An 18,032-nucleotide genomic window follows, 5' to 3' on the forward strand; every position below is an offset into this window, starting at 1 on the left:
GAACAAATGGACATTTATATGGAAAAACAATAAAATCCACTCTTTCTTAAACAATACACAAAATATTAATCAAAATAGGTTTAAGCCTTAAAAAATATGATTCGAACCCTATAGAATCCTTAGTACAAGACATAGAAGAGAAAAACTCTGTGATCTTGGGTTAAGATTTCTTAGAATGAAAGAAAGTAGAAATTATAAAGTAAAAACTTTAAAAACTGAATATCAAAATTAAGTACTTCTACTTTCAAAACACACTTATGAAATTAAAAAGCTATGGATTATGGGAAATTATTTTCAATGCTTATATATAACAAAGGCCTTGTATGCAGAATATATATAGAACTCCTATTCAATAAAAAGATAATAATTCCCAAATATGGACTAAAGATTTGAAGATACTTCATTAAAGAAGATATGCAAATGTTTAGTAAGCACACAAAAAGCTGGTTAGCATCATTCGTCATCATGGAAATGCAAATTTAAACCACAATGAAACACTACCGTATATCTACTCTACTGGATAAAAAAAACAAAGCAAAACAAAAAAAAGGTAGACTTTCCCCTGGTGAGCAGTTCAGAAAGCCCACGAGGTTTAGAATTACTGTAAGGATATAAACCAGCAAGAGTTCATCAGAGTTCTGGCAGCCTTTCTTAAAAAATCCAGGAAGCTGCAGGACCTGGAGTGGGTGGACAAGGTCAACCTGGCCAAACACAAACAATTTGCTCCCTGTAATAAGAACTGATTTTCCATAAAAGCTGTTTCCACACCACGGCACCTGGACCTCTGGGGTGCGGTGCTAGAGTTGGCTCTGTGACCAAGTTCTAAGGGACCGATCAGAGAAATGGCATCATGCCCAGTCACTTCAGCCAGGTCGTCAGGAGCGTGGCCTGGTTGTGATGGTTGCACAACAATGTGAATGTACTCGGAACTACTGCACCGTGTGCTTCAAAATGGTCATGATGGTAAATGTTATGTTTTATGTATTTTTGCCACAATTAAAAAAAGTAAAGAATGGATATATACACCAATGGAACAAAACAGTCTGTACGTGGACTGCAGGCATATGGTATACTGGTTTTCAATAAAGTATTGTAACGGACTAAAAAGAAAAGAGGGTGAGAGGGAGACAGAGACAGAGATAGCAAGCGAGAGAGAATGTGGTCTGCCAGATCCTCCGGGCCCTGGAGGGGCTGAAAATAGTGGAAAAGGACCAAGATGGGGATCACAAACTGATACCCAGGGACAGAGAAATTTGTACAGAAGCTCCAGACAAATGGCAGCTGCTGACAACAGACTAGACCTTGCTGGGTTAATAAATTACCTCATTTGGAAAAACCAAAAACCTGACAATATTAAATGTTGATGAGAACGTGGAACAACTGCAATGTTCATACATGTAAGAGGATGGTAAAATGTTATCGATCATTTTGGAAAAGAATCTGGTGGTGTTTCTCATGATGTTTAGCATATACTTGCCATATGACTGGCTCAGCCATTCCTCTTCAAGGTACTTTCCCTAGAGAAATTAAAACATATTAATGAAAAGCTTCGTACGTGACTGTTCATGGCAGATTTATTTATATACGCCCAAAGCTAGAAGCAATATAGGTATCTCTAACAGTAGGTGATGGGGTTAAACAATTTCTGATCCAGTGTATTCGTATGATAGAAAACTACTTAGTGATAAGATGCAGCCACATGCTTGAATCTCAAAAAATTTACATGGAACAAAAGGAGTCTTACTGCGAAGAATATATGCTAATTTCTTTTATATGCAATTGTAGAAAAGCAAGTCCAGCCTATAGTGATGAAAAGTGGTTCAGTGGTTGCCAGAGGCTGGTTGGGCCTGGGGATCCACTAGGAAGGATCTAAGTGAATCTGTTGGGTGATGAGAACATTCTGTTTCCTGATCATGCTGATGGTGCCCTGGGTATTTGACATTTGTGAAACTTAAAGAACTGTCTACTAAAACTGGGTGCATATCATATTACTGTATTCCTTAATAAACGCTGTGAAGCTGAAGTTCTCTGAAGAAGCCACATGGATATTAAAGATCCTGAGGACCATTTCTCTCTGAGTAGAGCATCGTGATTGTAGAGAGGTGAAATGTTGTATGTCAAATGCCAAATGATCTTGGGATATCTTAGGCCCTTTAGAAAAACAGCCACTTACTTTTAACCTTTGACCTAATGTTCTTGCCACTCCTAGGTAAACCTCTCGGAATGCATTGCTAAGTTTAGCAGACCTCTAGCTTCCACCAACCCTGAGACTAAGAATGCTGTAACATCTGGTACCTAGAGGAGAGATTTCTGCCTTGCTGTAGCTGCCTACTTAATGCCCCCACCAGTGGATTTGCTGAATGCATTGACTTATGACTCTTTTATCTTTGTCTATAAAAGTACATGTAACATCTTCTACTTCAGATGACATCATTCAGGGTAACGTAAATCTGTTTTCCCTGGCATGGGCACTAATATTTGACTCAGGAAAAAATCCAAAAAACGATTTTTTTCTTATTTCCTTTAAAACAGAGTTGCTATTTTATGCCATATACTACACTATACGCATATTATAATACTGTTCTGCACTTTGCTATTTCCTTGTGTTGTCTGGAAATCTTATTAGTGTATAAAGAACTTTCTCATTTTGCAATTGTCTAGTATTTACCAGACTCTCATTGACAGATATTGTGGTATCTCTTATAGTTTCTTTGTCCTCAAATTGAGGTGACTGGTCTGATACTGGGGGGAAATTTTAATAGAAAACTTTTTTATGACACTAAAGGTGATGACACTGTTTCCAAATGTTTGGGTTGGCTGATGGCCACGACCTCTGCTGGTCTCGGAGTAAAAGATGTCCCTGGCCAATGCTCAATTTCTTATTTCTTCCAAACCTCCCCCACCCTGCCCCACTTTTCTTTGTGATTGTTGCAGGGATGGGGAGCTAAGAGTTGGTTAGGGTTTAGTTTCAAAGTAGCAGGTGTGTCCTGCAGTAGCACTCCTCAAATTTTGATGTTCATCACTTGATTTTGTTAAAAATACAGATTTTGGTCCAGAATGTGGCCTGAGAGCCTATATTTCAGAGAGGCTCCTGGGTGACTCAGGCTGTTGTTACAGCAGTAACCTACAGGGAACTTCTGTGCTTTTCTCAGAAATATCTACAGCATGAAACTCACTGAGCTGCTTTGTGCAAGCTGTCACGTTGGCCTTCACCATCTCTAACAAGAACAACTCATTTATGAAGCATATGTGCCAGGTGCCATGCCTCATGGGTAGCTTGAATTCTTATTTTTGCAACAACCTTAGGTGGTAGGAACTATTTCATGACTGAGTCTCAGAGATATTAGGTGCCCATGCTGGTGACTGGGAGAGCTGGATTTAGGAGGCCCTTTAACAATTCCAGAACAAGTGCACTTGGCCTTGACCTCTAAATTGCATATTAAGGTGCAAGTTTTGGAGAGGCTCCTGTCTTCTACCATTGTAACCCAAGGACCACTTTCTTTGTCCCACCTCCAAGCCTAAGGCCAAGAACTGGCTTACTCTCCTGTCACTCTAGAGGAGCCAAGTTGAGGCAGAGCGGAAAGTCCTGTGAACAAAAACCCCGAGTTGCCATTATGAGGGCAGGTGGCCTTGTGCAAATCACTGTGACCTCATGGATGAAAAAGTTGTGAATTTAAACCAGCTCCAAGTTTCCTTCTGTTCTAGGATTCTAGGAGATAACAAAGCTAAGGTGAACTAAAAATAAATTTTCTCAGGAGGCTAGAAAGCCTGTAAGAGTAGCAACATTGTTTTCTGTGCTAAAAACAAGTGTGTATGCATTTCACATATACTCAGGAGAAGGACTAGCATAAACTCATGTAGTGGCCAATGCATAACAAGCTCCTTGAACAGTTACTTTTGGAGACCACCAATCAGGCATGTGTCACTCCACCTAAAGGAGATACACGTGTATCCACAAATATCTGTACCTCTATTTGTGTAATCATATCTAAATACATGTCACAACTATTTATTTCATGCTTTTCTATATATGGGGCGCTGTTAACTCATCCCTGACACTCATTCATTCCTTCATGGTCTTCTTGCACAGACTACAATAACAGTATTTCACAGCTGCTTTGGGAATGGAGGGCAGCTGCTATGGTAGTGCCTAGGATCACAAAAACTAATTAAAGAGCTTGTGCAGGTACGTTTGTTCCAAACCTGTAAAGGAAGAACAAGAAGTTAGCCTTCACTTGGTCTCGAGAAGGGAGAGCTGTGTCCTTCCTTGTCTCAATAGAGATAAAACTTACGTCTTCATCCTCAGGGCTAACTTTACCTTTTACATTGCTGCATCAGACTCTAACAAACCTGTTAATTAGAAACTTGGATTTGCTCAATCCAAAGGAAGTGGGGAGGATTTAAAACACAGAAGCTGAAACCTATTTAGATATGATTACAGAAATGGAGGTATAGTGCTGGGGCAACGGATCCCACTGTCACCCTCACCTTATGTTTCTATGAATGAAATGTTTAATTTTGGAAAATTCAACCTTGATTTGTATTTTCTTTCTGGACATAATTCGTGCTTTTGGCTCAAACACCCACCACTCCTGTTTCATCTCCTTACAATTTACTTTTCATTTTGCTTTGAGACTATGACTCACCAAAAACCAGAGGAATGTACACCAGCAAGTTAAGACAATTTGCAGTATTTAATGGACTTAATTAATTTAACTTCCATCTTTGGGTCCTTGGATCCTGTAAAAATTGTTTCAGGAATTAACATGAGGAAATTCATAAAGAGCTTTATGTGTGTGTTCATGCAGACTGAACCTGAGGCCTTGCGTATGCACATGTGGTACTGAACTGCACCCTTAGAAAGAAAAGTTTTTTAATACTGGTAAGGATCCTTGGTTTTCTAACATCGTGAATTACAGGACTGAGCCACCTGGAGAACACAAAATAGATTTCTACTGTGCTCTACCTTCTGAACACTGGGATACACAGCAGCAGGTTTCGTTTTTCCAAGCTGTTATCAGGGTGCTCAGAATGTGGTGGCAGTGCTGGACAAATGACTCCACTCTCACCCTCACCTTTCAGCATCACATTATCTGTGATCTCTCTCAACCTTGTGGATGCGCTGGGAGGGGAATAAGAATTTATTACGCAGTAAGTCTGTCCTTCCTCGGAGAATTTTGTTGTCAGCAATTCCTATCACAGTCACACCTTTAAGAAACGTGAAATTGATTTGAAAACTTGACAGTGATCTCTTCTACTCACACACTTAGGGTGAACCCATTGCTAAGAAAAACTTTAGAGTAATAGTCCCTCCTGAGATCAGCTTATCCTTGATTGAAGTTCTTATGTACTACTTTTAGCCTAAGTAATTTTGTGCACTAGCTGCTTCGAGTGGATGTACGGCATGATCACTCACACAGGAAGTCTAGCATCTTAGTGTGGCACAGTGTAGCAAGAAGTACAACCCTTCAGAAGCAGCTGGATCTGGGTCAACTCCTCAAAAGTCACTTAGCTGTCTAACACTATGGACCTGTTCCCTAACCCAAGTGGAGTAGAACTTACTTGATAAGGTGGCTGTGAAGGACTACGACATGTAAACACACAATACAGTGCTTCATGAGACAGTAGCTGCTAATATGGTATCCGTTAGCAATGGAGCTCCAAACTTGTGCATGAAATACAAAGAAAACAAGTAGCACTGGTAACAACACATTTATTTACGTACCCTGTTGTGTAACTGGGAGGTGTTTTTTACTTTCCAATAATTAAGTTTTAACAATTAAAATTCCAGAAGGTAAACTAGTGATTTATTGTTGCTCATAAGCATAGGTAAACAGACATGGTACCACATAAAGGAATTTTACACTCTAACCTTTTGGTAGTTTTGAATATGGACCACTAGATTTTGGCAGACTCAACAGATTACCAATATGCTTTTAAACCTCATGGTTTTCTTCAGACACAACAGGAAAATTTTAGATTTATTTTTTGAACTTCAGAAATTTAACCGAGATTCTTAGGAAGGTGCAAAAGGCCAACTAATTTACTTAAGCCTGTTGTATTTATTATCAATATAACTGTATTGCTATTCAAAGTGAGATTATGGCAGGTAGCAGTCAACTAATAGCCAGTCTCATTTTGTAGATTTAGTATTTTCTGAAAATAATTTACTGGAGATGACAGGCTATAGGTTTACTTTTAAGTAGTTTTAACTTTACCTTTTGTGTGCTAGTTAAAAGAATTTATATAGATCCCAAGTCAAAGAATTGGATGGCATATCAAACTGAGTTTCCTATTTCAATTAGCGTTCTTTCCCAGCAACTGCATCAAGATGCCTTTCATTCCCTCCTTCACTGTTTACAGCATGTATTTTTAGAGGGTTTGATAAGTGTAACAAATGGGTACTTACTGCTAGAAGAGAATATAAAATGTGCTGATCACCAAGTATGGGATTTGCATTACATTAAATTAAAATTATATACTATTGGAAACAGACAAGAGAGGGAGTTCCCAGATCCTAGAAAATATATGGCTAAGGAAATAGAGAACCCAAAAAAGGAATCCACCTCCAAGAAACTAATTCAGTATAGTAAAATAGAATTAAGTGCCCTGTCTTAGGAAAAAGTTTATTAATAAGGAACAACTGGGATATCATACATCATTTCTTTGGAGATTAAAGTGCAGGCTATGAAATGGCATATAAAATAATGCATAAAATAGTGCAATCCTAAGGTGCCATTATTTTTATGACGCATAGCCTATTTTTATATGTCCACTTTCTCTGAAAAACTCAGCTGTAGTGACACCTTTTAGCTTATTTATTTAGGCATTACTTATACTCTGTTTTACCCACTTCTGGGGCTACATAGAATATTTTAACATTTTAACACGTAGAATAATAGCGCATACATCTTGAAACTACTAAATAGATATTAAGGCAAGCCTCTGTAAAGTTCAGTACTCCAAAAAACACGTTTTACAAAAAAAGTTGCTTCCAAAACCAGTGGCTTTAGACCTGATGGCACCCCAATAGTCTTTAAAAACAGGATTATTCTGAATACATTTGCCCTATTATTTCTAGGCTCTGAACATCAAAAGAGAATTCTGAAAAACAGCAGTTTCTATAACCTCAGAATGTGTGAAAACCAAGTAAGCCATGTCCACATGGGAGCTAAGCTGAGGATCTGGCTGGGGTGAGGGCTGGGGCCAGGGGTCAGTCCTCTTCACTTCCTATCCAGGCCTTTCACACTTTTATCCATGTGTGTAGTGTTGTACCATAATTCATGTGTGTGGAATGACCCAATACAACAGAGAAGTCTTTTCAGTCAAGGAAAATGACAATACTTTATGAAATGCTGTACTATTAAAAACACAGCATTCAAATTACTGGTATAAAATGCAGAGCAGGAGGTTCTGAAACTAATTTATAATATTCCTGTAACATGTCAATTTTAGGTGTATTTATAGAACCCTAAATGCTATCCAAAAGCAAGTTTAACAGTTACCCAGTAACTATCCTAATAAATGGTGAAGACAATATCATAACCTGTTTTAGCTAGTCTACAACATAAACAAGTGAACTGTAGTGCTTTATTCTCCTAGTTATGAAACACTCATGCCCTAACAAGTGCAACTCAATCTTATAGACAGGGAATTTTAAGTGTATACTGTAGAAATTTGGATTTGGGAACAAAAAAATTACCTCTTAACAGTGTGAATGCTCACTCTGAAAGCCATAAACTCATGTTAACTAGTGGAAGACTACAGATACATTTAGGCTACTTAGATGTAGTTTAAAAAGAAATTCAGGAAACTTTAGTAATTTGATAACTATTAGAGAAATAAGCTGAGGACTGGGGGTGTAGCTTAGTGGTTATAGTATTTTCCTAACGTACATGAGGCCCTGGGTTCCATTCCCAGTACTGCCAAAAACAAAAAACAAAAAAGCTGAGCCTATATCCCTTTGATGCATAAGGATCATAGTTTGTAAACCAGTACTCTGATACTTAAAAAAGTCTTTCTATTACCAGAAAAAGCATATTAAAGGCCATGAGTATTCCAGTAGGCCTCCTCCAAAGTTATGATAATATGGCTAAATCCTATGATTACAAACGAGACCTGCTGAGAAAATAAGTTCCAGACGGGGACTTTTATGGATGATCTTGGCTGACAAATGTTTTTAGGAAACTGTTTATTTTAAAATTACCTTCCCAACAAACCATAAACACTTGGATGTTGCTTTATGTTTTTTCATTGAAAACATACTACATTGTAAATGGAGTTTCAAAGGTAGACATATAATTAATCAAAATCTAAGGACAATATTATGAAAGGACAATACTGAAAATGGATAGGAAAAAGTTCTGTTTGGCAAAGTTAACCTAAAGGATGTATAACCATGTCATGTTGGACGGATAAAAAGGGTGATGACTTTGTGCTTTTATTCAACTAAGGTACTTACCAAAACCTTAGATTGTATACAGGTGTCAAACTTCCACCTGGAAATGGATAGTTTTCTGTATCACACCTAAATTTATTTTAAATAACTGAAGCCCAAGGCAACAGTTGTTTAAAAACTTGACAAATAACTACATAATTTAGTACATTAAAACTAGGACAGTGATTGTTGAAATGTCTCAAAAATATACAACTGGGCAAAAGAACTACTGTACACAATTTGGAGATTGTTAAAGTGACCACTCAAAGGTTGAACAGTGCAAGACATGCTTTTCCAGTTACAAGCTCAAAACAGGAGTGCAAAAAAAAAAAAAAAAAAAAAAATTAAAGCTTTTGTTTAAAGTTATAGGATAAGGAAAGCTTGAAATTAATATTAAAAAGCTTCCCTTGTGTCATCTCCTGGAAATGATCGAATTGCTTTTTCATTGTACAATTTTCTTCGGTGAACTCTCCTTCAGTGGCAAACTACAGCCACAATTAGGTCCCCTATTCAGTCATCAATATGATCCATGAGCACACAGTGACAAGTTAGGATCTTTACTAGCTCCCAGAGGTCTGATCTTGACAGAAAAGAACCTTGGATTTTGGATTCTACCTTAGCCAGTGTACCTGAACCCTACAGAGAATAGATAAAGCAATGGGCTTTAATAGTCTTGTTCCTATAAAACTGGAGGACAAATGGACTAACAATTTTCTCCCTAGAGGCAAGCTGTTGTGGTGGAAGATGTTAAGTGCTTAAATCAATGAAGGCGCTGCTCTAAAAAGTGGAGAAGTATAGAGGTTCAAGATCAATACCAGTGCAAGAGCTTTTTAAGTGAGTTGACGAGGCAATGCATGCATTCATCCATGCAAATGTAGGACATGGCCCCAAAAAGAACTGAAAACATGTATATAACAACTGGATAAGTCCCTTGCCAGTAGTTTATAAAAATATATAGTCAATACTGTAGAGGCTCCTTCTACAGTCAATACTATGGAAATCCTTTCAGTTACCCATCACTTCAATACCAAAAAGCATTAACTACTTTTCAGACATTCCAGACAAAGGTCACTTATAACAAAAAGTCAACTTTTTTTTTTTGTTTGTTTTTTTTTAAAACAACATAGTGTCCATTTAAAAAGTAGGTTTTTTTCTTTCAAGTGAACAGGACATTTTCTGTATTAAACTTAACTTCTAGTCTGTCAAGACTGGGTTTGTTTAAGATCCTTATGTCATGTGCATATATGCAGAAACAAATAAGCTTCCTTTAAACATTATCTGCACAGAAAAAAGTTAACTCCCCCAAACATGATAGAACGGGTCTGGTTAGTACAAATCTATTGCAAAGTAAAAAGATTCTGTGCATGAGTTCCACCATAAGTGGGAAAAGAATGTCCCAACCATAAGAGTTCAAGTTTGTTCTGAAAGCCTAGAAGCCCAAGGGACACCATGTTGCTCCCAGTATCCTGATATGCATAACTGCTTAAGCTACCAAGCTATGTCTTCCTCTGGAGTTAGAACCATATTTCAATTCACTTTCTATTCCGAAGACGCTTAGATTTTCTAAGAGAGTCTATAGCTTCTGCTGCCTTTCTTCGTTTCCGAGGAGACTCCTCATTCTGCCCAGACCCGGAGGAGTTTCCTACTGCACTTTCCATTACTTCTCGTAGTTTGCGTTCCAGCTCTGCCAAACGTGCATTCTGTTCACCTATGATTTGGGTCTGCTCTAGCAGTTTCTGGTCTTGGTCTTGAAGCTGTTTCTGCTGTTCTTGCACTTTGGTGCGAAGCTCAGAAATTTCACGCCTGAGAACAGTCACACCAGCACCATTGGTTTTAACCTGCTGCTGGAGTTTGGTAACTTCTTGTCTTGAAGGGTTCTGCTTGGAGAAGAGCTGCATTGTTGTTAGGGCTGCAGAGGGTCCTGGCACTGTGGAGATATAGTTTAAACGGTCAATCACTTAATATATTTCCCTATCAGTAACACAAACTTATGGTCTACTAATTAATCAGATGCTTTGTTTTAATTATAAATGAGTTTGAATTCTCATTCTTCTGCTCATGGGGCAATATGTGGACTGGAAGCAAACAGGGAAAGGCACTAAATGGCATACACTTGGATTTAAAATGCTGTTTAAACTGTTAAACATTTTTAGGACCTAGTAAGAAAATACATGTAGTAAAATCAGAAGATGATTTCTAATTTTACATAAACTTTCAAGTTACAAGTTTAGACCTATCATATTCTTAAGTTCACTAGCACTTAGCTAAATGCAAAGGCTTCACCTTAACCACAAAGCAGGGACTACATCAAAAAGTAGGTTACATCACATACAACATGGTATAGAAAGGTTTTGGAACTATTCTCTTTTAGGAGTGACTAGAATATAACATGGGCATAGAATTCACTATTTTAAGTTAATAACCTAATTTTTAAAAACCTTATCATGAAGATTTTTAAAAAAAGAACCAGATAGATCTATTCCTACCCTATACCCATCAAGCTATTTTTCTCCTTGCACATCTAAATAACCACAGTATTTCCTTGGCTGAGGTATAGTCTTCCTTCCCTCTCTGCTTATTCTTACTTCTACTCTTACATCAAGAGTCAAGACTATTCTTACCTTTCCTGACATCTCAATGAGACCAGCCAATACTGATTTTATCTTCCTTAGGATTCTGTCTCTGCTTCATTTGGTATGTAAGTGGACACTGTCTTAAAATATTTCTCTTCCTTATGATAATTTTACTTTGGGTCTGGATACATCTTACCTTTTAAAATAGTAAGGTTCTTGCGAGAAGACACCACGTATTACACTTCTTTTTATTCTCCACAGGACACAGTACAGTGCTGTGCGCATAATCGGTACTTAATAAGTAATACATACATTAATGCTGAGATGCTGTAGGCTTTTATTATTAAATTAAGAGATTCACTTAGGTACCCCACTGAGTACTGCTGGGAGCTAACTAATCTGAACAAAACAAAAAGGTTTAATAAATGTTTCGCCCTAATTTAAAGTATGTGCAAGAGTTGAAGAAATTGAACAATTTAGTCTTTCAGTAGATAAGTGCACAGATATGTAGGACTCAATATAATTTTGCAAAATAGTTACCACAGAAGTGAACCCTGTTTTTGAAAGGAGCAGCCAGACATTTTGGGGGCTGAAATAATTCACTGGATTCTTTCCATAAATAAGTTTTTGTATTTTATTTGATATATTAAATTCTGTTCTTAAAAAATCATTTTTTGGGGGGTAGAGTACTAGGGACTGAACTCAAGGGCACTCTACCACTAATCTACACACCTTTTTAACTTTAAGACAGGGTATCACTAAGTTGCTGAGGCTGGCCTTGAATTTGCAATCCTCCTGCCTCAGCCTCCTGAGTAGCAATGCTACTTTAACAAAGTTTACTGTAAGTCAATAGTTGTGGATATGTGCAAAGATTTAGCCATAAGATTGTTCTACACAGTATAATTTAATTGAAAAATGTGAAACAGAAGGTTGGGAATATAACTCAGTGGTAGATAGAGTATGTACTTAGCATGTGTGAGACACTGTGTGTGAGATCCTGGGTTCAATTCCAGTACCAAAAAAGAAAAAAAGAAAGAAAAGAAAACTATAAGCAATAAATATGCCTAAAAGTAGATCAGTTATACAAGTTATATATGATTTGTTATTCAATATATCACTAAAAATGTTGTGGATAAATATTTACTAGCAGAAAAATTCAAAATATATGGTTAAGGGGGGGGGAAGGCAAGTTACAAAACTATGTATGAATGTTATTATAAACTGAAGATAAATGAGATACCTGGAGGAGAGCCCATAAGTCTTCCAGACACATCTGATCCTGGCAATTTCCTCTTTAGAATTGGAACAATCTTTTCATCAAAGTATTCCATTGCCATGGAGGAAATATCCCTTAACTCTTGTAGCACTTCATGAGCTCGCTGAGGGGCTCTGGTAGAATTGACATATCTCAACACACGATAAATCTCATCAATCACCTAAAACAAAAAATTTGTATTAGTACTACAATTTTTTTTTTTTAAAAGAAAAGTTACTAAATAGGCAGATATAATTGCATGTTTTACAATCCCTATAAAGATCTACAGGGTGATTTAGTAGGTGTACTAGTCATGGATAATATTACTATCTGCCATGTGTGGCTTTTGGGTTTATTTACAAAATACTTTATACTTAGATTTACTAAGGATCTTTTAAGTTTACCAGGTACTGTGGCTGGGGGCACCAAGAACTAGGACAAATAAAATATAGCTCCTGCCTTGAAGGAAATCAGAGCACTGGGGATATGCACACATGTACACACACACACACACACAGAGATACATAGAAGCCTATACAAATTGCAAAAGAAACCAGAGGATTATACGAAGAAATTAAATACTATATGAAAGTAGGTATAGGATGGGAGATTACCCAAACCCATATTATGTTAATCCTCCAAACCCAATTCTATTCCCCAAGTCCCAGGAACTCAGTCTGATTCTTTTTTATTTTGCACTGCCTTCTTGACGTTTTGTTTCTTTACAAACTGCCATGGATTGGAATGAGGTTTCCTCAGAACACATTTTCTTGCTATCACCAAAGTATAGTAAAAGATTCTTTTTTGTTTTAATGAAAATTGTGATGGAGAAAGACAAGGCTAATACATGGAGAAGAAATGATGTTCTTACACCCCTGATTCCTAACTCTCTCACTAGAATGGTAACTCAACTTCCTTAAACAATTATGCCCTCAGTTTTTATCCCTGTGAGGGTGTTCTTAATACTTTCCATAATTTCAGCATAGAGCTGAATATAATAATTCATGTCTCTGAAGACCCCAGTCCAGATAACATCTATTCCAATGGGATTGTACCTCATGAGAATTGTGGACTAATAAACCAAAACCATTCTGTCACCAAAATTCCAAACAACCTTGAATCCCAGATATTCCTCTCACTACATTTACTTAGCCAGTTTCCGACTCTGAATTTGGTTTTATAATCCGTCTTTTCCCTCTACTCAGGCTGCTGAGGATTATTAGAGAAACATATAATCTATCAGAATATTACCTGGACAAATTCTAAGTTCTTAAATGTTTTCTAGACTTTCAATGCAATGTGATGATCCTTGTCAGTCTAGAATGACTTGTGCATAATAAATTTAGAATTTGTCCTTATCAAAAGCCCAAGGAAGACTTCACAGAAGAGGTCAGGTTTGTGGGTTTGGAGAAATAAACAGGAACTGGCTTGGGCTGAGGTGGTTTTTGCATAGGCAGATGCAATGGGAGATAAGACATTCTGGTTTTGAATTACATGGGAATGCAGGTGTCAGGAGAGACCGCAGATGATGGTGAGACTTCAGCAGCCAATCGCATAAGAGAGACTGAGAGTGCCAAAGGAGAATATGCAGAACAAGATAGTGAAGGGAAAATTTAAGGCACTAGTGGTTAATGATATATTTACTTCTGGCATTTCTATTCTATAACAAACTCATTTTAGAAGTTTTTTTTGTTTTCAATAGCAATGGAGTACTTTCCCTTGGGCTTACAATTCAATTCTGTGAGTATATTTTAAATTGTAAGATAAACATCATTCAAATACTTATTGAGTTCATCACAGGAATGTCATTTTTCAAAGCGCTGGGGTACAAATGATGAACAAGGATGATAAGATTCTTATTCTTATGAAACTTAAATAAACAAACAATAAAATCACTTAAAATACTGCCATTAGGGCAAATGGGGACAATATGATAATTTCTATCAGGGGGTAGGGAATACATTACACAGGTGTTTAGGAAAGGCTTCTTTGACATATTTAATAAAAATGAATGCTAAGGAATAATATCTTGAACATCTGTGGAGAAAACAATTCAGGTAGGTATAATAATGGCAGTAGTCCAAAAGTCAGTGTCAGCTTGGCTTGTTCAAGGAATTCAAGGTCTAGAAATAGGTAATATTTTACATACATAAAACATCAGATTATATAACTAGATTCAATACATGTTTTAAATATTTTTTTTTTTTTTAGTTAGATGGACACAATACCTTTATTTATTTTTATGTGGTGCTGAGGATTGAACCCAGTGCCTTGCACATGTGAGAGGCGCATTCTACCTCTGAGCCACAACCTAGTCCCTAGATTCAATATAGTTTTGCAAAATAGCTACCAATGTTACACACACACACACATAAAAATAACTTATGTATTACATAAAATACTTGACTGTAAAATTAGATTCAGTGTTTTTTGCAAAATAGCTACTAATGTTACACACTTACATACACACAAATACACACACACACACACACACACACAAATAACTTCAAGTTTTACGTGTGTGTAATCCAAACAGTAAATATTTATGGAAGGTAGCAGAAGCTCAGAACTCTTAATTATTTATATATAATTAACAAAATAGGAGTACGGTATTTTATAAAAGTTTGTTCATTGACTAATTTTATGTGCTAGTGCTAGGACAAAGTTTTACATGTGGTTTACAAATTAGAAAAGCACTGTAATACCCCACTATTTTTATAACGTTCTACCCAAGGCTAGTATATTGCATCTATAGTCACAAACTGCTCATTAACTCTATGAAATAAATACAACCCCAATTTTCTCGCTCCAGGGCTTCTGCACATTGACCCCTTTTCTGTAACATTTTCCTTGTATATCTCCTCCATACCAAATTCCTTCCTCATTCTTGAGGTCTCAATAACATTTCACTTTCTTAAAGAGATGTCTTCTCTGAACCCTCTTCCAGTGTAAATCCAGTTAACATCTTCATCAAATCTTTTTTTGGAGGTATCGGGGATTGAACTCAAGGGCACTTAGCCACTGAGTCACATCCGCAGTCCTATTTTGTATTTTATTTAGAGACAGGGTCTCACTAAGTTACTTAGAGCCTTGATTTTGCTGAGGCTGGCTTTGAACTTGAGATTCTCCTGGCCCAGCTTCCTGAGTGGCTGGGATTACAGGCACGCACTACCTCACCCAACTCAAACCTTTTATTTCCCCTTCATGAACAAGTTTTTAAAAAAGTATGACACAAGCCAAATGCAGTAAACTGCTGCATTTCTAATACACATAATTCACTGATCTTGCTTTTGTTTAAATTGGCATAGTAATAAATGACATACTGTTGTTAAGTCTTCAGACTACTGTGGGTGAGAAAGCATCTTTTTTTTTTTAATCTGTTTAGCAAACAGCTTATTAGAATATAGAATGTATATTCTCATTTTTCTCAAAACTTTGTCTTTTTATTCTACTTGAGATTTTCTTAACTTCTCCTTCCACCTATTTAACTTAAAATTTTTTCATATTTAAATTTTTAAGTGCATTTAAAACTTCTTGAATATTTCTTATATGGCACGCATTGGAATGTAATTTCTCTTCGACTATTATAGCCTCTTAAATTTTCTACCCTTACATGGTGTCCTCAAAGGTTTTTTTCTTCCTGTTTGTTTTGTTTTGATACATATCAGTCTGGTGATTCTCTGCACTCTGTATTTAAGGCTGCAGCACAGAAAGCTGATCAGGAAGATGGGGGTGGAGAGGAAGGATCTAACAATTCAATAGGAAAATAGACCAATTTTCTTTTTCTCATTTTAAAAGCTTATAGCTATGTATATTTTAGGACAGTTATAGTAAAAGAAAGAAACAGTCCCAACTAACCTTGATTTTTAAGAGCATCTTCATATTAAAATCAATTGTAAAAGAAATGAAGCCACAATGTTCAGGAAACATTATAAAAACTGAAATTGAAAGGGCATCCCTCAAAATAACTGACCTATGCAGTTCAAAAAAGTGAAGATCAAAGAATACAAAGATAGACTAGGGGACTGTTTCAGACTGAAAATTAGAATCCATACCTGGTCCTAGATTAGATTCCAGAATGAGGAAAAAAAAAATTGCTAAGGCACATATTATTGAGATGTAATGAAATATGTTGGGCATGGTGGCGCATGCCTATAATCCTAGTGTTTTGGGAGGTTGAGACAGGAGGATAATAAATTAGAGGCAGCCTCAGCAACTTAGCAAGACTATCTCAAAGTAAAAAATAAAAAGGGGTAGGGATGTAATGTAGCTCAGTGTTAAAGTGTCCATGGGTTAAATCCCTAGTACTGTCCCTCCCAAAAAAGTAATGAAATTTGAATATAAATTTGTTGCTATACCAATGTTAAATTTCCCAATTTTTCTACTGTGATTCAATGAGTATCTTAGTTCTTAGGTAATGTACTGAAATATTTAAGAACTACAAAAATTTAAGGATCACAATGTTTCCAACTTATTTTCAAATGGTTCAGGGGGGGAAAAAGACATATAAATAAAAAATAAAAGCAAAGAGAAAAAAGGTATGTAATTGCTGGCTCTGGATAACAAAATACAACACAACTAGATTTCTTTCCCAAAACATTAAAAACAAACCAATCACACCTATACATCTGTTTAGAGACCACTTCATGACATTATACTCACACTGGGAAAACCCTAACTCTAGACACCATTGTGTTTCCATGAGAACACAAGGTTTACTGAGGCTACTAATAATGATCAAGAGCAGGGACTATCATGTCTTATTTCATTCCTGTATGTTCCAGAATAATTAGCTACCAATATTCACATGTAGCACAAATTTCAGTATGTGGGAACTACTGCTGTAGACATGAGCTTGGTATAAAAAGTACAACCTCCACATATTAGGCAGAAGATTTGAGAAAAGTCAACCATTTATAACAGTTCTGAGAGAAGATGAATGGGATATCAGTGTGGTGGTTAGGGTTGTTCAACTATTATTCTATTTGGCATGTGCCAGTTTTTACAAATTAAATTTTATTATAACTATATGTTGTCCATGGTTATTTCTCCAGGTCTAGTAGCTGTGATAGAGACCCCATGGTCCACAAAGCCAAGTATTTACCATCTGGCTTTTACCAGAAAAGTGTGTTGGTCCCTGCCCTAGATAATAGTGGCAAATTCTCAAAATTGTGGTACATATCTGGCAATCTAATTTAAACTATATTGTTATTGCCCAGATTCACTTGTGAAACAAAATGCAGACAGTAGATCTGAATTAAAAATAAAACGGATACACAATCTATATTCACAAAATGAATTAAGCTCCTGAACTAGTATAACCCAGGGACATGTTCTGGGAGAAACAAGAGTAACTCACCAGAGAATCAAGATTATGTTGGGCAGAAAGTAAATTATTCTGTATAATGTTTGCTATAATATATATCTGGTCTTCCAAATGCTCATCTGTTAAAGGCCTGACCCTCAGCTGGGCATTATTGGGAAGAGGTGGAACCTTTAAGCAGTGGGGCCTTGTGAGAAGAAGTTAGGTCATTGGGGCTGTGTCTCTGAAGGGAATATAGGGATCCTGGCCACTTCCCTTTCTCTCTCTTTATTTCTTGGCTGCCATGAAGTGAACAGGCCTCCTCTGTCATAAGCTCCTGCCATGAGGTACTGGGCTGCCACAGGCCCAAAGCAACAGGGCCAAGTGACCATGAACTAAAACTGCAACCATGAGTCAAAAGAAATCTTTTCTCCTTATAAGATGATTTACCTCAGGTATTTGTTA

The 18,032-nt window shown here is 36.8% G+C and overlaps 1 protein-coding gene across 1 annotated transcript in view; it reads right to left on the reverse strand.

The window, feature by feature from the left end:
• Positions 1-5,696: 5,696 nt before the first annotated feature.
• The window catches only part of FBXO28 (F-box protein 28), a 34,602-nt gene continuing 22,266 nt past the window's right edge, over positions 5,697-18,032 (reverse strand). Inside the window, exons 4-5 of the mRNA XM_079106706.1 lie at positions 12,251-12,446; positions 5,697-10,364 (exon numbers count right to left, since the gene is read on the reverse strand). Of these exons, the coding sequence (XP_078962832.1) occupies positions 9,970-10,364; positions 12,251-12,446 (591 nt within the window). The 3' untranslated portion in view covers positions 5,697-9,969. The remainder of the gene's footprint in view (positions 10,365-12,250; positions 12,447-18,032) is intronic.

Source organism: Sciurus vulgaris, assembly GCF_902686455.1.
Source record: "Sciurus vulgaris genome assembly, chromosome: 12".
Lineage (NCBI taxonomy): Eukaryota > Metazoa > Chordata > Mammalia > Rodentia > Sciuridae > Sciurus > Sciurus vulgaris.